The sequence below is a fragment of the Vipera ursinii genome, assembly GCF_947247035.1.
Source record: "Vipera ursinii genome assembly, chromosome: 5".
Lineage (NCBI taxonomy): Eukaryota > Metazoa > Chordata > Lepidosauria > Squamata > Viperidae > Vipera > Vipera ursinii.
The window spans coordinates 79,838,283-79,860,593 of NC_139518.1; the positions used below are offsets into that span (position 1 = coordinate 79,838,283).

The 22,311-nt window shown below is 40.2% G+C and overlaps 1 protein-coding gene across 1 annotated transcript; it reads left to right on the forward strand.

The window, feature by feature from the left end:
- Nucleotides 1-1,755: 1,755 nt before the first annotated feature.
- On the forward strand, nt 1,756-20,377 carry VPS26A (VPS26 retromer complex component A). The gene is made up of 9 exons (XM_083364830.1): nt 1,756-1,933; nt 10,014-10,163; nt 11,681-11,756; nt 13,337-13,493; nt 13,993-14,157; nt 15,226-15,332; nt 16,193-16,261; nt 16,995-17,137; nt 18,701-20,377. The coding sequence occupies exons 1-9, from the start codon at nt 1,931-1,933 to the stop codon at nt 18,812-18,814; spliced, it is 984 nt and encodes a 327-aa protein (XP_083220956.1). The 5' UTR covers nt 1,756-1,930; the 3' UTR covers nt 18,815-20,377.
- The last annotated feature ends 1,934 nt before the right edge of the window (nt 20,378-22,311 follow it).

Below are 22,311 nucleotides of genomic sequence, written 5' to 3' on the forward strand. Positions count from 1 at the left end.
TTCACCACATACAGTCCCAAGAAGAAAAGACGTTTGTGGGCAGTCCCACAAACAAAAGGAAGTTCAATCAAGCAATTCCAACTTCGCGAGATCTTTTTTTTTTCTGTGAGAAGTTGGAATTGCTTGATTGAACTCCCACTTTTTTTTTGTGGGACTGCAAATGGTGGAGGAGGACTGGAAGCTGCAGAAGAAGTCTGAAAGACCGCATGCGGCTCCAGAGCTGTGGGTTGCTGACCTGTGTTCTAAGCAGACCTGGGAACAAACCTCCTCAATATATTGGGACAGTGAAACAATGTGAAAAAATTACCATCTGTAATAAAACTGATAGTCTTGTGTGCTAACTTGACAAAGCTAAAAATTCCCAGAGGAGATATCTGGTGGTATTGTGGAACACTACACCCAATTTTACCAGCTCAATGGACTGGGACATGTACAATAGTTATGTTAGGAAACCCAGTCTTAATTGCCTCCCTACGATCACCTAATACAAACTCCTCTAGTTTGCACTGGCAACCCCCTTTGATGATAGAATATATATAGATGCCATTGGAGTTCCTACAGGAGTGCCAGAGGAATACAAAGCAAGGAATCAGATACTGGCTGGTTTTGAGTCAGCTCTATTTTGGTTGGTAACTATAAACAAGTATGTGGATTGGATCAATTACATATATTACAACCAACAAAGATTCATAAATTATACTAGAGATGCAATTAAGGGCATAGCTGAACAATTGGATGCTACAATTGGATGCTACAAGTTGAATGGCCTGGGAGAACCAATTAGCATTAGACATGTTGTTAGCGGAGAAAAGGAAGCGTTTGTGTAATGGTAGGAGAAAAAGGATGCTGTACTTATATTCCTAATAACACAGCCCCAGATGTAACTATCACTAAGGCTTTGCAGGGCCTAACCACTATCAGGAGAATTGGCTGCCAACTCTGGAGTAGACCCTTCATTCACCAGAATATTAGAATCATGGTATGGGAAATGGAAAAATATACTGGTTCCACTTATCCAACCGACTCAGCCAGTGTAGTTAATGGTTCAGAGACCCAGAAACTTCGTATGCACCAAGAAACTCCAGCAGAGTTTGGCATCGGCTAAATCAAGGGTCTTCAAACTTTTAATTTTTAATGAGGCCACTGCTTAAAGCAGGGGGGTCTTCAAACTTGTCCCTTTTATGACTTGTGGACTTCAACTCCCAGAATTCCTCAGCCAGCATGCCTGGCTGAGGAATTCTGGGAGTTGAAGTCCACAAGTCATAAAAGGGACAAGTTTGAAGACCCCCTGGGCCAGGGGTAGGCAACCTTGGCTCTTTTATGACTCATGGACTTCAACTCCCAGAATTCCTGAGCCAGCATAGCTGACTCAGGAATTCTGGGAGTTGAAGTCCACGAGTCATAAAAGAGCCAAGGTTGCCTACCCCTGCCCTGGGCTAAACGTATCATAGAGCAGACTTTATCCCAGGGGTCTTCAAACTTGGCCCTTTTATGACTTGTGGACTTCAACTCCCAGAATTCCTCAGCCAGGCATGCTGGCTGAGGAATTCTGGGAGTTGAAGTTCACAAGTCATAAAAGGGCCAAGTTTGAAGACCCCTGCTTTATCCATTGACTCGCAAGAGAGAGAGAGAGAGGTTTGGGGGGAAGCATTTTCACCACTGAGATATCAAACCTCCCAAATCCTAGACAAGATCTTTCCTCTCTAGACCCGCCCAGGACAGCGCCCCCAACCGCCGCCCAGGCTACCGGAGTCGGCCGCTCCGCCCGCTCGGCTTACTCCTCCTCGGTGGTAAGGGAGGTCACGTGCCGGAGGCGGGTGGGGGGGGGCGTGGAACGAAGTGACGACCTCTTCGGTCACATGATAGCGGCGCGGGCCGGAGTTGCTACGCTTGCTTGGGGCGGGGGGGGCCCAAGGAGTCTCGGCTGACCATGGTAAGCGAGCGGCTGCCCGGTTGTAAGGAAGCGGGGGACTGTTTTGAGGCTTCTTGGGGCGCGGGGCCGTCGAAACTGACGGACGGAGTGGGGAACGGTGGCTTGCGAAGGGGGTGCCAAGCGCTGCTGCTTTCGCCTTGCCCCCCCCGCCTTTCCCACCCTTCTGGGAAAGCGCCGGGCCTCGGCCGCTCTGGAGGCGGGGAGGAAGGCCGGTCGTTCCCATGGAGACGGGCGTTCTCCCCCCCCCTCCGTCTTTCCTTCGGCCGTTGTTGGCTCCGCCCCCGCCGAGGGCCGTTTCTCGGCGCGCGGGGGCGGCTAACTCGAGCTCGCACTCCCCCCCCTCGTCCCTCCACGCGCTCATTCCGCCTTCCGCGGTGACGTCAAATCGGTCCCGTGCGTGCGCGCACGCGCACTCGTTGCGCGTGAGGTGGGGGGGGGAAAGCCCTGGCCTGACGCGTGTCTTGTCTAGTCGCGACCCGCCAGAGCCGAGGAGCGGAGAACGTGTGGAAGGGAAAAACCTCGCGGGGTTGGGGGGTGGGGGATGGCAGCGTCCCGTTTGCAACCGGGGCGGCTCCTTTGGATCTGGGCCGCTGGCTCCTTCCCAACTTCGCCCTTCACTGCCTGTCCTTGGGTGGTTAACCGAAGGCCACCGGAGCGGGGCGGCCGAAAACTCCGAAGGACCGCTAAATTGGCTGCCGAAAATTAACGCTCCGCTTCCTTTTTTGGTGCTGTCTTTTTAAGTGTTTTCTCCCGGGCTTTAGTCGTGCTGGGCGTGTGTGCTTAGGAAAGCACAAGCCAAGTTGCAAAATGACGTATGGGGGGGGGAAACCTCTCTTGCAGGGGTTGTCCTTTGGACAGGTAATAATAATAATAATAATAATAATAATAATAATAATATAATAATAATAATAATAATAATAATAATAATAATAATAATAATAATAATAAAATAATTTTATTTGTATACCGCCCTTCTCCCGAAGGACTCAGGGCGGTGAACAGGGCAAACATATAAAAGTACAAGAATACAAAAATTAAAAGAGATTAAACAGGGTGCCCAAAAGCTTACAACAGTAAGTAAAAATACATTAAAACAATAATAAAACCCAAACCCATCAGGCCAGGCCGGCTTGTTCGAACAAGTAGGTCTTCAGATCGCGTCGGAAGGAGCGAAGGTCGGGCGGCATCCGGAGCTCGACCGGCAAACGATTCCATAAATCCGGCGCGCCCACAGAGAAGGACCTCCCCCTGGGGGCCACCAGACGACATTCTCTGACCGGTGGCACCCTGAGGAGTAATAATAATAATAATAATAATAATAATAATAATAATAATAATAATAATAATAAGAAGAAGAAGAAGAAGAAGAAGAAGAAGAAGAAGAAGAAGAAGAAGTTGGAAGGGACCTTGGAGCTCATCTAGTCCAACCCCCTACTAAGGCAGGAAACCCTATAACATTTCAGACAAATGGCTGTCCAGTCTCTTCTTAAAAACTTCCAGTGTTGGAGCATTCACCACTTCTGGAGGCAGGTTGTTCCACTGGTTAATTCTTCTAACTGTCAGGAAGTTTCTCCTTAGTTCTAGGTTGCTTCTCCCCTTGACTAGTTTCCATCCGTTGCTTCTTGTCCTGCTTTCCGGTGCTTTGGAGAATAGCTTGGCTCCCTCTTCTTTGTGGCAGCCCCTGAGATATTGGAACACTGCTATCATGTCCCCCCTCACCCTTCTCTTCATTAAACTACACATACCCAATTCCAGCAACCGTTCCTTATATGTTTTAGCCTCCAGTCCCCCAATCATCTTTGTTGCTCTTCTCTGTACTCTTTCTAGAGTCTCAACATCTTTTTTACATCGTGGTGACCAAAACTGGATGCAGTATTCCAGGTGTGGCCTTATCAAGGCATTGTAAAGTGGCATTAATACTTCACGTGATCTTGATTCTATCCCTCTGTTAATGCAGCCTAGCACTGTGTTGGCTTTTTTGGCAGCTGCAGCACACTGCTGGCTCATTTAAGTGATTGTCCACTAGGACTCCGAGATCTCTCTCACAGTTACTACTATCTAGCAAGGTACCACCTATACTATACCTGTGCATTTGATTTTTCCTGCCTAAATGTAGAACCTTACTCTTTTCACAATTGAATTTCATTTTGCTAGGATAATGCCATTTACGATTAATTCTTTAAAAAGCCACAGCCGTGCTGGGAATCCTTGAAAGAAAGACTCACTTTTCTTATGCAGCCATTACTGAAATGCTTGCCGTCTTTTTAAAATCCTGATGGGTACCTAAACCAGGGGTCTTTAAACTTGGCCCTTTTATGATTTGCGGACTTCAACTCCCAGAATTCCTCAGCCAGCGTGCCTGGCTGAGGAATTCTGGGAGTTGAAGTCCGCAAGTCATATAAGGGCCAAGTTTGAAGACCCCTGACCTAAACTTTATTTAAGTAGTGAGCCTGAAGAGCGGCAATGGGCTTGATTGAACAGTCCAGCTCAGGGAATATAAGTTAGTTATGGAAGCTGATAAGTACAGAAAATGAACTCATTGTAATATGTTCACTGATACCTGCGGAGTTTGATGCTCTCTGAGCTTGGATGGAAAAAGAATATAAAAATTATTGACAAAGTTTGAGTACGTAGTTTGTTGCATTTTTTTCTAAAATGCACAGTTGAATGACTGCTGTTTATTTTACGTTTTAAACACTGCCTTTTTGTGAGGGAAAAGTATCTATTCAGTGATTGCTCCAAGGAAAAGCATTGTTAGATAAGTTGTGTTAGTGCATTCCTTCCCATATATTGAATAACAGTGCACACTGAGTGCATATTTAGGATGGTAAGTTGTTGCAACAATACCTCAAGTTCTTAAATTAACTGATTTCTTTATTCTTTAAAAAGGATATGAAATGTACAAAATGTATATTTATTAGGATTCTTATACTCATGTCCCCCCCCCACTGGGGAGATATAGGTCTACCATATCTAGGCTAAAAAAATATGGACAATCTTGGATGATAGCAGAGAGCAACAGAAAGCAAACTCTAGTAGTTGCCTTTTTTGCCATCCAGATATGGTACCATATCAAGCTATAGTCACTGTATTTATCATTTAAAGTATATGGAGTATAAGGGGGAGTCGCAGATTTGGAGCTCATTCCCCACAATCATTAAGCTGTCATAATCACGTTGTGTGATCATGTTTAAATACTTCATTTACGTGATATGCCTCTGGAATGAACCATGGCTAAATTGGTTTCCCAGTGATGCCGAACTAGCTGGCTCAGCAAATTGTAAAGAGCCTTGGTTTGATAAGGAGCAACCATTTTGGTCCATATTCTTGTCATCTTTGTTTAGTTGTTGGCTATTACTTCTTTTTTCTACAAATGTTTTTAAAAATATAATCCACGGATCCGATGGCAGCCCTTATAACCTTTTCGGGTGACAGGAGGGAGTTATGGAAGGGGGAGAATAGTGGCTGGAATATTCCCATTTTGTAGGTCTCCAAAGTCTGCAGGATCCAATCTGGGTCAGTCACCGGGACCAAAAGTTTCGTCTTCTGAGCTTTTGGACTCATGCTGGAGCCCATCCTCAAGGAACTTCTCTTTAGCCCTCTCCTTAGTCTGTTTCTGTGCCACAAGCTTAGGGAAAAAAATCTTCTAGATGAAGATGATGCAGCAAGACCAAGTTATAGTAAAATTTGCAAACATTTCTCCTTCTTAAGTTAGTTGCCTGGAATTTGAGGTTTGTATGACAAGCTGTGGCTTTCTTTGCATGGTTTGAGCAAAATAAATTATACAGTAGATGAAAGGCAATATATTAGGTGTTCATGGAAAAGAAGGAAGGAGAAAATACATAAATTTGGGTCCTCACTGTCCCATTCTTAGATCCAAAATGCCTAGTAATGTTTCCCTCAGTGCCTGCTAGGTTTCCTGATTTATTTATTTATTTATTGAATTTTAGGGACCAGCTTCAGAGTAGAGGCATTTCCAGCAATGCCTCTATTCTCACAGAAAATAAATGGTAGATAGTTGTAGCTCAGTGCTGTTTTTAGTCAGTCAATCTTTGGTCAAAGACCAGCATAGAACAAAACAATGAACAGACTGTTTATAAGTAAAAAAAGAAGGACCACACATAAAATGCAAGCTAAAAGAATAATACAGAGTATTATGAATGAAGGCAAATTCAGAGTATTATCACTGTTGTTACCATTGCAAGCTACATCTTCAGGAGCAAAATCCCCAGAACATTATTTGTCTAAAACTAAGACATAAAGCTAAAAAACTAAAGTAAAAGTAGGTTAAGATAAAATAGAATAAGGTGACATCTATTTATATGTACTTATTTTAATATTGTTCAAAAACTAGGCACAGCTACAGTATATTGTGGAATGGGAATTGGTCAGCTTAAATCTTGCCTTACTAGCACAATAATAGAATTTGATAACCTCTGGAAAGATACGAGTCTCTTTGAGTAGGAAGCAGAATGTTTATGTTGAAAGTGTCAGTATATTTACCAGGTGAGGAAAAATACCTGTATAAAAGCAATAGTAGAGGTAAGTCCTTGACTTACCTGCATATTTTGGACCAGGATTACTGTGAAATGTCCTGTGACTGCACCTACTTATAAAGCAATCCTGGTATTTCCTACTGCAGTCATTAACTGAGAATCATGGTTCATTAAGTGAGCACTCACCCCAATCCATGCCATTCTGGGCTCAGCCCCTCCCAGCCCTGAACCTCAGGTAAGGGACTGCCTCCAACTCCCCCCCCCATTCACCTGTCCCTCCCATCTATGTCCTTTTGGTCCCTGCCTCCAGGGCAGCAATCAGCAAGCGCCAGAAGCCATTCATTTAGATTTTAGATTTAGATTTTATTAGATTTATATACCGCCCTTTCCCGAGGGACTCAGGGCGGTTTACAGGGCATTTTAAAATCACATCAATATAAAATGCAAAGTTAAAAGAGAATTAAAAGATTAAATTATCCCTGAAAATAAAACCCCAGTTAAAATTCTCAGCCTGGGCCAGAGAGCTCAAAGAACCAAGTCTTCAGGTCCCGGCGGAATGAGCGTAGGTCAGGGGCGGTTCTGAGTTCCACAGGCAGCTGGTTCCAGAGGGCAGGCGCACCCACAGAAAAGGCCCTCTCCCTGGGTGTTATCCACCGGCAATCTTTTACCGGCAGCACCCTGAGAAGACCCTCCCTCTGCGAGCGCACTGGACGAAGGGAACTTGATGCTGGCAGCAGGTGTTCCCTCAAATATCCCGGACCCAAGCCATTTGGGGCCTTATAGGTCATCACCAGCACTTTGAATCTCACCCGGAGAGCAACCGGAGCCAATGCAGTTCACGGAGTAGAGGTGTTACATGGGAGTATTTGCCCAGTTACTTCCCCCCCCCCCACCCAGCTGTATGTGGCTTCCCAGCCTGAGTCAACCAACTGCCAGTAGGCATTCATTCCTCCCAGTTCTCTGCACTGACCTTTGGCTTCTTGCTGTCTCCTTTTCAGACCCGGTTTCTCCAGCAAGTGTTTCCTACAGTACTGGGCCTTTGTAAAGCTGTGCTGTCTTCAGAATGCCTTTGGAAAGATGGCTTTTTCCAAAGTGATTGCTGCTTTACAAAGACTCAGAAAGCCACGTGTACTGTAAGAACACTCACAGGAGAAGCTGGATCCAAAGAGGACGCAGCAAAAGGTGAAAGGTCTATGCAAGGAACTGGGGGAAAAAGGCAACTGGGTACGTGAATGCTTGCTGGGGCAGGCTGGGGGGAGCAAACAAACGCTGGCTGATGCTGGCTGGACTGGTCTGGGAGCAAATGAATGCTTGCTGGCATGTGCTGCGCTGGGCTGGGAAACCAGGTGTGGCTGAAGAGAATAGGCATCTGGGTGAAGTAATACTTCCTAGCTCAGGGGTGTCAAACTGCTGGCCCGTGGGCCGATGGCATCATACGGAGGCCGTGCCCACCCTTGTTGTTGTTGTTGTTAGTTGCGAAGTCGTGTCCGACCCATCGCGACCCTATGGACAACGTTCCTCCAGGCTTTCCTCTCCTCTACCATCTTCTGGAGTCCATCTAAGCTCACGCCTACTGCTTCAGTGACTCCATCCAGCCACCTCATTCTCTGTCGTCCCCTTCTTCTCTTGCCCTCAACCTTTCCCAGCATTAGGCTCTTCTCCAGTGAGTCCTTCCTTCTCATTAGGTGGCCAAAGTATTTGAGTTTTAGTTTCAGGATCTGGCCTTCTAAAGAGCAGTCAGGGTTGATCTCCTCTAGGAGTGACCGGTTTGATCGCCTTGCAGTCCAAGGGACTCGCAGGAGTCTTCTCTGGCACCATAGTTCAAAGGCTTCAATTCTTTGGCGCTCAGCCTTTCTTATGGTCCAGCTTTCACTGCCATACATTGCAACTGGGAAGACCATAGCCGTGACTATATGCACTTTTGTTGGCAGTGTGATGTCTCTGCTTTTTAGTGTGCTGTCTAGATTTGCCATGGCTTTCCTCCCAAGGAGCAAGCGTCTTTTAATTTCTTGGCTGCAGTCCCCATCTGCAGTGATCTTGGAGCCCAGGAAAATAAAATCTGTCACTACCTCCATTTCTTTCCCATCTATTTGCCAGGAATTGAGAGGGCCAGATGCCATGATCTTGGTTTTCTTAATGTTTAGTTTCAACCCAAGTTTTGCACTCTCCTTCTTCACCCGCAACAAGAGGCTCTTTAGTTCTTCTTCACTTTCGTGCCCACCCTAGCTCTTGTCAATGCAAAAAAAAGTCGCGATACATCACGTCACGTGATGTGGCGAGTTTGACACCCTTGTCCTAGGGCAGGGGTAGGCAACCTTGGCTCTTTTATGACTTGTGGACTTCAAGATCCAGAATTCCTTGAACCAGCCATGCTGACTCAAGAATTCTAGGAGTTGAAGTCCACAAGTCATAAAAGAGCCAAGGTTGCCTACCCCTGTCCTAGGGTATGGCAAGCAGCCCCAGGGCTGCATGATGCTGAGGCTGCTTGCCTCCTTGCAGAGCAGAGCAGCAGCTAGCCAAAAAGGGTATACAGAGATGAGAGGGAGGGAGGCGGGTGAGGAGAGTTGAAGTGCCTTTTGAGGTTGTAAGTGCGTGCAGGCTGCCAAGCTCCCAAACTTTAATCACATGATCGTGAGGATGCTACATTGGCTGTAACTTTGGACAGGAGTTGTCCATTTTTCCGGCACACTCATCAGCTCAACAGGTGCTGAATGAATGGCTGTAAGTCATGGGCAATATATTTTAGGGCACCCATTTTATCTGTCCTTTGTTTTGGAAGGGCGCTCTCCTGCAAAGAAAGTGTTAATTTGGCAGACCATAGAGAATTGATAAAAGAAACTGGTAGGAGGTAACAGTCTCATTAGCCTGTATCTCATAAATTGGTTGAGTCCGTTATGGTGGCCATTTCTTAAAAATAGTGTCCAACTAGCCCAGGGGTAGGCAACCTTGGTTCTTTTATGATTCTTGGACTTCAACTCCCAGGATTCCTGAGCCAGCTATGCTGGCTCAGGAATTCTGGGAGTTGAAGTCCACAAGTCATAAAAGAGCCAAGGTTGCCTACCCCCTGAACTAGCCCAAACTTTAGAGACTACTCTTATAGGCAGAATCTCTGAGCAGGAGTTTGTAATATATTCTTATGTGTTAATTTAGGCTTAATTTAGGGTCTAATGTAGTTCAAACACCACATAACATATTTTTCTTAAAGAATCCTGCATCTAATATATTGACTTAATATACTGTAATTTGTATTACCGGTACATTCCTATACAGTATTTAAAACCTAGAAATGAAATGTTTAAAAAATTGATTCAAAGTGATACAGGGTATAACAGAATAGCGTAGAGGGAGTCTATGTTATAAAAGCTAGGTTTCTACTGTAGCAAGATATTTGTTTTTTACAGTAAATTTAGCTGTATTCCTGTCCTAATATCTTGCTGTAAGAGTTTCTTTCTATTATGAATGTATATATTTTAAATTTTTATGTCGAATAATTACTTCCAAAGCTTCCAATATTTTTGTCGATGGTATTGTACTAGATAAAGTTCCTGTTTCATGCCTTTAAATAAGTATTACTTTTATTGCAGAGTTTTCTTGGAAATTTGTTTGGTCCCATATGTGAGATTGATGTTGTTCTGAATGATGCTGAATCACGAAAAACAGCTGAAATTAAAACAGAAGATAACAAAATAGAAAAACATTACTTGTTCTATGATGGAGAATCAGTTTCGGGAAAGGTAAATTGTATCCTTTCTACCCTCAGAATGGCTCATAATAGAACATATAAGCAGAAGCAAACATTAACATGGCTGTAGTGTGCTTTAAAGTTTCAGTGGTTGGTTAATTATGTTTTGCTTTCTGAGTAGAACTAGAATAGATTATCATTTTTATATGTTAACAAGTGGTTTCATTATAAAAGCTGTCCCCTTAGAGTTTTTTTAATTTTTTTATTTTTTTTTAATCCCATTTATATCCCGCCCTTCTCTGAAGACTCAGGGCGGCTTACAATTTAAAGCACAAATCAATGTGCTTAGCAATAGTTATATCTGATTTGAGAGTTTGGTCAGGTGTAATGTTCCTTTTAGGGACGTGGTGGCTCAGTGGGTTAGGACGCTGAGCATGTCGATCAGAAGGTCGGCAGTTTGGCAGGTCGAATCCCGAGTGCCGCGTAACAGAGTGAGCGCCTGTTACTTGTCCCAGCTTCTGCCAACCTAGCAGTTCGAAAGCACGTAAAAATGCAAGTAGAAAAATAGGGACCACTACGGTGGGAAGGTAACAGCGTTCCGTGCGCCTTTGGCTTCTAGTCATGCTGGAACACATAACCACGGAGACGTCCTCGGACAAGTGCTGGCTCTTCGGCTTTGAAACGGAGATGAGCACCGGCCCCTAGAGTTGGAAACGACTAGCACGCATGTGTGGGGGAACCTTTACCTTTACCTAATGTTCCTTTTAAGTGAAGGAAGGAAAAACTAAAGAAAAGCATTTTATCTACATCTTTAAGATTCTCTACCCAAAATCTAGGCTAAAACAATCCTCCCCCCATCCCCAAGACTCTTGAAATTGCAGGAAGAAAGAGCTATCCCAGCTCAAAACCAGTTCTCTGTTTCTAGGATATGTGATTACTGTTAAAGACTCTTTAACCACAGCTGGATTCCTAAAGCATTGAAATAGACTAACTCCGTTATTCTTTCCTGATTTTTTGTGATTTTTGTATTGCCAGATAGATATACAGTATTTAATATTTGTATTTTGATATTCTATTTGTAAGCCACCAAGACATTGAAAGGAGTTGGCAAGAAATGCTCTTAATTTTCTAAAAATCTTGTTTATGCTATCTTGGGCATTTTTTCTGAGGAATTTAATTTTAAATTCTTGTAAGCCATTATTAGTTGTAGGGTTAGGGTGTAGTGGTTAAAGGTACTGGCCGGAGAGCAAGAAATTGTACTTCTAATCCATGAAAACTTACTGGGTGACTTTGAGCCAGTCATTTCCTCTCAGGCCTAGGCAGAAGACAATGTAAAACCATTTCTGAAAAAGTTGCGAAGAAAATTGCACGGACATATCTGTGTAGAAATTTAATAAATAATTGTTAGGAGTTGACTGACTTGAAGGCATACACATAAGAAGTTCTACAAATAAAATGAAAAATTGGGTATAAATTGTTCCTATTGCAGCTACGTCCTTGTGTAATGATTTATGAAACTCTGCAGAGGTACAGGAGCGTTACATTAATATTTTGGGTTTTTTTCTTCAGGTAAACATAGTATTTAAACAACATGGAAAGAGGCTAGAGCATCAAGGAATAAGAATTGAATTCGTAGGGCAAATTGGTGAGTTATACACCTGGCACTGAATCTGGATAATTGTGAAATGTTCACCATGATTTGTAGAAATCTTAATTTGGACATGGCACTGGAATAATACCGGGGTAGCTGAACAGCAAGCAATAGGAAATATTGAACTTAATAATGATTGAACTGTTTGGGATTGTTTTGAACTGTTTATTATTTGAATGTGTAATAGAATGTGAAATACATTAAAAGAGAATTTTTATGTGATGTCAATGTAGTGTGCATGTGTATGTATGTATATAATGCATGTTTGAACACATGCACACACACTTATTAAAGTTTTTTTTAAATATAAAAGCTAACAAAGTAAGAAAAAGCAGAGAGAAAAAATCAAAAGTGCAAGAAAGGAAAAAGAAAGTAAAGAAAAAGATTCAAAGAAGTAATTTCCGATTTTCTTTACACCAGTTATAAGTATGATTATAAATTTACCTCTTAATCTGTGGTTACAACATTTCTCTCCTCCGTCTATAATAGATTCTTTTTAATCATCAAAACCATAAATAATAAGTTCGGGTTTTTTTTCTGTTTCACTCCAAAAGTCTACAAGAAGTTTCCATTCAACAGTAAATGTAGATGCTGTCTTTTGTCTGATCAAAGAAGTCAATTCAGCTATATCAGCAAGTTCCATCATTTTCACCAAATGTTCCACCATTGTGGAGCCAATGAAACAGTTTCAAATATGCTGAATATGTCTTCTTTGAAGTCAATAGTACAATACTTGAGAAGAAAGAATTAAAACGTTTCCTCTACTGTTTTATCAAGCTGCTGTCCTATAAAAATGCATATTTTACCATGACCCACAGAATGATGATGGGTTGTGCAAAATACTCAAAAGAGAAGTTGCAGGAGTGTTAAAGCAGTCTCCTCTGCCTTGGCACATGATAAAGATAGCCAGAGGCAATGTTCGAACCTGTTGTACGAGCCTTGCAAAAGGCATGTGATTCAAAGAGAGGTTCTTTTATGTTCCCACATGTTGCAAAATGTTTTGCACAACAAATTGGTTACTAAGTTGGTCCCAAAACTGGTACAGTAAGTACAGATGATATAATAGATTGAAAAGGAGAGTAGAAGAAGAAGGAAAATGCTGTTGCACAAGAGGAAGTTGGCTTGCCTAAAACTGAATTTAGCCTTTTATGTTTCATCAGCAAACTTTTTTCTAAAGGATAGTTCCATGCTTATACTATGAGAAATGTGAAAGTGGGAGGAGGAAATCCTACTAAAATTCAATTGTTAAATATGCAATATAAAAGGTTTGTTAAATTGGTTACGTTGATATTGAAATACATCAGGCTATCTAAGCAACATCATTAACAATTTTAGAATTCCAGTGGAATATAAGATCTTTATATTGCAATTGAACTATTGAACTAAATGTTGTTTGTAAATGTTAAATTTATTTTTTTAGGTTCTTTCTTCCGGCTTCACTTTAAAAAATAACACTTACATCTTCTTTGCCAGTTGCTCACAACAACCCAAATAATAAATTATTAATAAAACTTGCATTGTCTTCAGAAATGTTTCTGTTATGTATTTTCTGACTGTATTCCTTAATTTTGTAGAACTTTTCAATGACAAGAGCAATACTCATGAATTTGTAAACTTAGTGAAAGAGCTGGCCTTACCTGGTGAATTAACACAAAGTAGAAGCTATGACTTTGAATTTATGCAAGTTGAGAAACCATATGAATCCTACATTGGTGCCAATGTTAGATTGAGGTATGAAATTTTTATGTAACTAGTTATAGCACTCTAATTTAGCTGAACTGGAATGTCAGTAGGTATACATTTTAAAATTCAATAGATTGAATCAAATGTGTTCTGCTTGTAGAAACATTTGATCAAAAGAAGTTTCCATAAAAATTATAAAAATCCCTTAATACTGTTCAGTTTAAGAAATAGAAGCATTCAAAAGTTAAAACAAAATGGATTCAAAATATATTCTTTCTGTAGATGTGCGCATACATTTTGTAGCATAAAACTGAACACCCTTCCATTTTACTTTGGAGAAATAAAACAACTCTTATTAACTGCCATGGTTGTGAATATTAGAGTAGGTAAACTGAATTGATTCTCATACATTTCAAACTATAATGCAATTTATGGGCCTAAAAACAGCCTACTGATGATTTAATACAGATGGTTATCTCTGCAGTTGCCGATATTGAGTTTTATAATATTCTGTTATGCAGTCTCTAATAAAGTCATTCTTTTATAGGTATTTCCTTAAAGTGACAATAGTAAGAAGATTGTCGGACTTGATCAAAGAATACGATCTTATTGTTCACCAGCTTGCAACATACCCAGATGTTAACAACTCTATTAAAATGGAAGTTGGCATTGAAGATTGTCTGCATATAGAATTTGAATATAACAAATCCAAGTATGTCTGATTTAAATGAAGTACACACATAGACTTGAAAAAATCAGCCAGCCAAGAATAGTTCAAGGCACATGGGAATGATTAGCAATTGATTGCTAATTGTTGTATTTAGGGAAAACTGCCAATCTTTTTTCCTATGGTGATCACGGTTCAGAAGGATTCATCTTTATTTTGAAAGTGTTCATGTAGCTTTTCTTTTTTCCTTACATATAAAACTGTTTACTCATATAGAAAATAGTTGTGGTGAGATTTGAAATGGTAGATTGGACTACTTCACAATTTTGCATAATCCGGAATGTTTAAAGCATCCCCAGAACAGCAAATAAAACCTTATAATACTGTAAAGAATAAAATGGAATAATAGATTTCTCTTATGCAGCAAATTAGTTATTTGCAGAAAATATTAAAATATTGCACAAGACTGAGTTTGGAAGAATATACATGAATATACAATCTCAAGATTTTGCCATGACCCATGTATGTTAGCTGGGGATACTCGAATGTTTTGTTGCTGCTAGCGTAATCAAGCAATGGCTATATTTAGGAGTATTTTTGTTTAAGCTGGTCTTCTAATTGCATATCTGACTTCACCAGAATATGGGCAGAGTACATGTCTGGGATTATTTTGGCCAAGGGCATATGGAACAAATTTTGAAAAATGTTAGCAGCTGGCTAAGTTTTTTTGGTCTGTGATTCTTTAGCTATTGTCTGTTTTTGAGAATAGAATAGAATAAAAACTTTATTGCCACTTTAAATGTACACTAATCAGCATGCATTAAAATGAAATCAGCTCAATTCAAATGCTAGTAATATTCTATTCTAAGGACCTAACAGTATTCAAGAAAACATGTTTGAATGATACTAATTTTAATGTAGTACTCCCTACTCTTGGATTGTGGGAAATCCTTCTTTGTGCCAACCACCAATGGAAAAATTAACGGTTAGTTGCTAGTTGTTAATCATCCCAACTTAACAGTTGTGTTCCAGCCTTTGGTCTCTGAGACCAAATGCATACAGAGATATTAATGCATAAGAATCTTAACTTTTTACAAATCTCTTTCTTTTAAGGTATCACTTAAAGGATGTGATTGTTGGAAAAATCTATTTCCTCTTAGTAAGAATAAAAATTCAACATATGGAATTACAGCTGATAAAAAAAGAAATAACTGGAATTGGTAAGATGAAGAAAAAATAGTTCGTTGTTAATCATTTAGGTCAGGGGTCTTCAAACTCAGCCCTTTTATGACTCGTGGACTTCAACTCCCAGAATTCCTCAGCCAGGCATGCTGGCTGAGGAATTCTGGGAGTTGAAGTCCACGAGTCATAAAAGGGCCGAGTTTGAAGACCTCTGATTTAGGTGTTGCCTTTTCTAGTAGGCTCTTGTTTTTTAAAAAATAATATTTGAATATAATTTGCATGAATGCCATTTAATAAATTACGAAAATTTACTGCAACTTTAAACTTAAACTAGTTTTAATTTGCAGATAACATTCTTCTTCCAAGGGTTCTCTGAAGTAGTTTTTAAAGCATTACCGTTAAATTGTCATATGTAATTTTATTTTGACTTTTAATTGCCTTACGAAAGATGGAAGACTTATACAATGGCTTAAAATATAGAAGAATCTCAAAAAAGCATAGCATAAGAGTTTTTGATAATAGAGATGATTCAGAACAATAATAAATTATAGTAAATATTCAAAAGTTAGAATCACATTTGTTCGCTTTGGCAAATTGATGTGCAGAAATAACTAGCACATCTTTGGGGCATATTCAATTATCTTGATGGTTTGTTTTTAGTACTACAGGAGTAAAAAAAACCTTTCTAAGTGTATTAATTAAAATTCTGTGACATTTAGAATCATTTTTCAATTTTTTGTGTAATTAAATACAAGGTAGAAGTTAGAATATACATTAAAGCATACTTCATACTGGATTTTATCCTACTGAAATAATTGCAGTTACAAATAGAAAATTGAAAAGGAAAAGCTAAACTAAACTTTATGCTACTTACTTGTACTTTTATATAACCATCTAGGACCCAGTACAACAACAGAGGCGGAAACTATTGCGAAATACGAAATAATGGATGGTGCGCCAGTTAAAGGTGAGTGGGTGCATTTAGCTCTTACTTATCTGTAATGCAGAATAGTTAGGATATATTTGTATCAGCTGAGATTTTTAAGGACACCTGCAATTATAAACAGTATTGAAAACAACTGAGCTCCTAATTTAGGAGTTCCTTCCTATATGACTTGTCTTACTTCTTTGATGAAGCAAGCAAGATGAGAAAACATTACTTGCTTTCATATGTCAAGTAAAAATAAGGTCAAATGTGCTCTTTTATTATGATAAACTAAATGTGCAGTGAGAATTTACTAGACTAAAAAACTTTCTAGCTCAACATCTTGTTTCCTACAGTGACAGTCAGATGTCAGAATAAGAGGAGTGTGCTACTCTACAACAGGGGTGTCAAACTCACAATGTCACGTGACGTGTCGCGTCGCAACGTCTCGTGACTTTTTTGCCATTGTCAGCAATGGGGTAGGCGCAGTTTCCCTATGATGCATCTGGCCCGTGGGCCAGTAGTTTGACATCCCTGCTCTACAAAGCTGTGATTCCCCCAAAAATGACATGCAGAGGGTTATCTTAAATTTCCTAAAAGAAGCTTCCGCAAAGCCATTTGTGCCCCTCAGGAAGTTAACTCAGCTGGCTTTATTGAAAAATGGCTTGTAAAAAAATTGTAAACTATAAATTTGCAAATAATTCAGTACTGAACTTTGCAATCAATTTATTTTAAAAAAACCTAAGAATGTTTTTTTTGTTTTTTTAAATTTAAGGTGAATCTATTCCCATAAGACTCTTTTTGGCTGGCTATGATCCTACTCCCACAATGAGAGATGTAAACAAAAAATTTTCTGTAAGATACTTCTTGAACCTAGTGCTCGTAGATGAAGAAGACAGACGATACTTCAAGCAGCAGGTATAAGGTTTTATAACTGGAATACTTTATATGAAATTGATGTGTTTATGATAGCTTCCACATATGGTAGTTTTTTTACAGCCAGAAAAATCATACGGAGGTGTATGTTTTAAAATTAACACTGACATCACAAACCTTTTGACTTTTCTCAGAGAAATTGATATAATTAAACAAGCTATATCCACTGAACAGAAAGATTTCAGCATTAAACTGTATGCTTATGAATGTTTGTTTAGATAGTACTTAATGACTATTCCATTTCAACAAATCCTGATCTTAATACAGTCTTAAGACACCTCATTATCACAGCTGGATTCAGGTAGCCCTTGCCTAATTATCCGAATTGGGACTGGAATTTCTGTCACTAAACAAAGAGGTCATTGAGGCGAAACGTATGACCACACCAGTTAGCAACAGCAGTTCCTAGTATTGTTGGTTGCAGCTGTCAGGGCAGAACTGCACGGTTGTTAGACAAGAACCTCGCACTTCTGCTGCTCTGTCATGCCGCCTCCACTTAAACTCTTGCCCAGCTTTCTCTCTCCCCACTTCCCCGACATCTCTACTCTTTGGGCCATCCTGCATCTACTTTTGCCTACCCCTGTCCTCAGCTGCGGAAGGAAGATGGTGAAGAGAGAGGGGAATGGCGAGAATAAGTGGCAGTAAGTGCAGGACAGCCAAAAGGGCAAGAGATTGAGAGGAAGACAGGCGGGTGGAGGAAGGTGGAGTACAGGCTGCCGTTGTAAATGCGGGGGGCCCCCCAATGTCCAAATTTTAATCACAGGACCCCAGGAGTACTGCATCGGCTGTAACTTGGAGGACCAACAATAATTACCATTTGATTTGTGCCGTTGTAAATTTGAATGGTCACTCAACAAAGGGTCATTAAGCAAGGACTCCCTGTACTGTGACCTTTATTCTGGACAATAAAGGACAATAAAAAAATGGTGCAGCTAAATAAAATATGCTGTACTTCATCGGAAGCGAGCTAGATGCAAAGAAGGGGGTTGTCGGAATCCATTTATATCATATTCATAAATGTATGTTTAAAACATTATTCCATGGATTCTGCCATCTCCCGAGGAGGAAGGAACGAAAGTGGATTCAGCCTGCCTTAGGCATTTCAAAGATTCAGAGAAGCCTTTTGAACTGGGGGAACAAAAGGGGGGGGGGGTTAGGATAGGAGGCATCTGGCTTGTGTCTCCTTTTGAAGGAAAAGAGCAATAACCATAAAATCCAAAGTTCCTTTTCCCAGGAAAGGGATGACACGAGGTAAATGATGGGGGGCTGACCAAATGGGGTTAGGGAAGGGGGGGTTGAACAGGGAACTCTTTATAAGGTTTCAATTTGTAGAACAATATTAGATCCTGTCTTGTATTCCCACAGCCAAGCATGTCATAGTAAAGATTTCTTTTTGGACTAGAATTGGCTCCAAGAGTTTTGTCTTCCTAAGACGTGGTTTGGGGTAGGTCCTGACAGGGGTTGATTGGATAGTTCCCAGTGCAGCTACTTAGTCTGTGACCACACCAGTGTTTTAATCCAGTATTTTCTTGCATCCTGCAATAGGAAATCATTCTCTGGAGAAAAGCTCCTGAGAAATTGAGGAAACAAAGAACCAACTTCCATCAGCGGTTTGAAAGTCCAGAGCCACAGGCATCTGCAGAACAGCCTGAAATATGAACTGGATCTATGGGATGAAAAAACTGGTATATCGGTAGATCAACAAATTAAAAGTGGCAACAGCCTGTAGGAAAGAAAGGCCAAACACCCATTACAACAGTCTTCCTCATCTTACAGTGCTGCATTTCCCAAACTACTAAAGCATTCTTCAAGTAAATATTCAGTTCTGTACATACATTTAAAGTAAGTGCTTTCTGAAACACTGGAACTTTCTTAAGCTATTTTATACTGCACATTTTACTTTTGTCTGGTGTGATGCAGTCAGAGCTGCATAAAGCTTAAAGAAGTCTAGTTATGTGTTTCCATGCATGTAGTATGGTGCATCTAAATTTTGCTTTCATTGACGGTAAACTCAAGCATTTCCTCTTTCTATAAACGACTACATATCATACATATTTCCTCAATGTCTGCTGTCTGTAACATTGGAGACTTAATAAAAAAAATTGTCTTAAAATGACAAATTCAGGTTTTATAATGATACTATTGTCTTTACCCCAGGGAAGTAGATAATATATATAAAATACAATGTATTTGGAATAGATCTGAAAGCATATTACTGTTTTCAGAATTTTTGGACGAATGTGTACAAACAAGCTTCTTTCAGAATTAGCGTTTCAAGACAAGTGGCTGCATTCTTTTTTCTGCCCCTTCGCATACTCATTCCAATGACTATGATCAGATTCCAATTCACTTCAAGATTTATATGACCTGGGCTAAAATACAGAATTCTCTCATTAAACCCCAGTTTGATTAAAGGTACAATGTATACGATAAAATGTTTTAAGATAAGTTTTTACCAATTTACACTCTTGAATACTGGGTCATTTGCACAAAACTTTATTTTTGCATCAAATACATGCTTTTCACTGTCCACCTCAAATGTAGAATATCATATTCCTTTTCCACGCTGAGCCTCTGTGATGAAACATGGGCTTGTACAAAAATATATAGAGGAAAAACATCAGCTTTTCCGAAAATGGTATTCTTGTGCAGCAAAAGATTGATTTATTTTTTATAATTCATTCTGGAATGTAGTGTCTCCGGGCAAATCTTGTTAGCCTCCATTTGTCCACAATTAATGTGTAATTTTCAGAACCACACTGCCTGTTTAGCACTCTCTGGGGACCTGTCGAATAGAAGGCTACTCACATTTACAATTCACTTGGCCTATTTATCAAAAACGTTTCTAAACTTCAGTGCAAGTATTGTTGGTTACCTTCCTGTGTGAAGTAAGCAAAATTACTAAATTATATTTAGAAAAGAATTGTTTTATTACTGTGGCACTTTGATAAAGCCAAGAATACTCTGCGTGCTGGGACATTTATCTTATTCTTAAAGCCTGTGATAGAGCTTGATTCCCTCATGTAAGTGCCTATTCAGAATTTCAAAAGAAAAAAAAAGCCAAATATTTTCATGGACACTTGCATGTTGCAATCTAGAAACTATTCCAAGAAATTTTGAAAATTGATTGTATTTAACCAACCTCAAATTGTGCAACAATGTATAATAGACATAATAAATTGCTATTTGAATTATTAAAAAATAACTGTATTCTCACTAAAATGTCTTTCTTGATTACTTTTATGTCCAATGTGCTGTGAAGTAAATCTGGCTCTTCTAATTAGCAGCATAGAACTTTTACTGTACCTAATGGTACCTAATCATGGGATAAAGAAAATTACATTTTCATCTCCAAAATTCAATATTTTCTCCATTATAAGTCCTTAGGTTAATGATTCTCAATAGATGCTAAGCTTCGTTTATAAGTATCTTCATGTCTTTTGAATGGTAAAAAATTACAGATGTAAATCTTCTAAAACTCCAAAGAAACATAATATACTTGGTAATACCAATCCATTTATTGCAGAGACAGTCTCAGTTACTCAAGCAGTTTCAGTGGCCTTTTTTTCCCAGTGTGCATGTATTCTGCCATGCAGATCGCATTATTTTAGTGCACGGGTGATAAAAAAATGCCCCCCTTATTGTTACATTAAGCTCAGGGTAGCACTAGTCAAAGGGGATGCGGTGGCTCAAAGGGGACGCGGTGGCTCAGTGAGTTAGGATGCTGAGCCTGTTGATCAGAAGGTTGGCAGTTTGGCGGGTCGAATCCCGAGTGCCGCGTAACAGAGTGAGCACCTGTTACTCGTCCCAGCTTCTGCCAACCTAGCAGTTCGAAAGCACGTAAAAATGCAAGTAGAAAAATAGGCACCACTACGGTGGGAAGGTAACAGCGTTCTGTGCGCCTCTGGCGTCTAGTCATGCCGGCCACATGACCACGGAGACGTCCTTGGACAAACGCTGGCTCTTCGGCTTTGAAACGGAGATGAGCACCGCCCCCTAGAGTCGGAAACGACTAGCACGCGTGTGCGGAGGAACCTTTACCTTTAGCACTAGTCAGCATTGTTAATGATGAGGGCTGCTGTGCGTTACTGTTTTATCTGAGGGGCCACAGGTTCTACACCAGTCCTATGATGAGAGCATTTGAGGAACACTGATTTAGGTTAATTTTCAAATGTATAAATCAAACATACTGAAAGCCTAATGTTGTAGATTTGGGGGAAAAAATATTACTGATTAGTTTAGCACAGGGGTAGGCAACCTTGGCTCTTTTATGACTCGTGGACTTCAAGGCTGGCTCAGGAATTCTGGGAGTTGAAGTCCACGAGTCATAAAAGAGCCAAGGTTGCCTACCCCTGGTTTAGCAACATGAGATTTAGCAACAAGGATCACTTAGATGTCAGCTGTTTGTTCTGACATAAAAACAACCCAGAGGGAGAATTATTTAAATAGGAAAGAACGGTGGGCTTTGATAAACAAGAACATTTTTTTTAGCTTCTTTATTGGTTGGTTTGGCTCTAAGGCAGTGGTCTTCAAACTTGGCCCTTTTGTGACTTGTGGACTTCAACTCCCAGAATTCCTCAGCCAGGCACGCTGGTTGAGGAATTTTGCGAGTTGAAGTCCACAAGTTACAAAAGGGCCAAGTTTGAAGACCCTTGCTCTAGGGTTATCAAAGAATCAAAATGGTGTTCATAGCCATGCGTCTGGAGAACCACTAACTTTTATTTTTATATCTACCATGGGGAAGAATATTTTTTGTCTTTTTAAAAAAAAGATAAAGCTTTGAAAAGGGAGAAGTGGTTAATGAGGGAAACAGACTTTTCGTCCTGTACTTTAGGTTGGGCATAAAGTTCTTGTGATAGGAAAAATCTTTGTATAAACTGGGCAGACACTTGGTTGCCTTGATTGTTTAAATAAAGAATTATTTATTATTATTTATTAATTTAATTTGTATACCGCCCTTCTCCCGAAGGACTCAGGGCAGTGTACAGGGCAATAAATACCAAAAATACAGAATACAAAAATTAAAAACAGATTAAACCATAGTGCCCAAATACAATAAATAAATTACTTAAAAACAGTAATTAATGTGGAAAAGTTAGCAGGGAGCCAACTTAGCAAAGTGGCATAGCACTAGGCTAGAAACAGACTGATTTTGA

Excerpts from the sequence above, each read along its gene's own strand:
- VPS26A (XM_083364830.1), top strand. Across the intron at positions 11,757-13,336 it reads TGAATTCGTAGGGCAAATTG|AACTTTTCAATGACAAGAGC; the intron begins GTGAGTTATACA and ends TTAATTTTGTAG. Across the intron at positions 14,158-15,225 it reads TTTGAATATAACAAATCCAA|GTATCACTTAAAGGATGTGA; the intron begins GTATGTCTGATT and ends CTTTCTTTTAAG.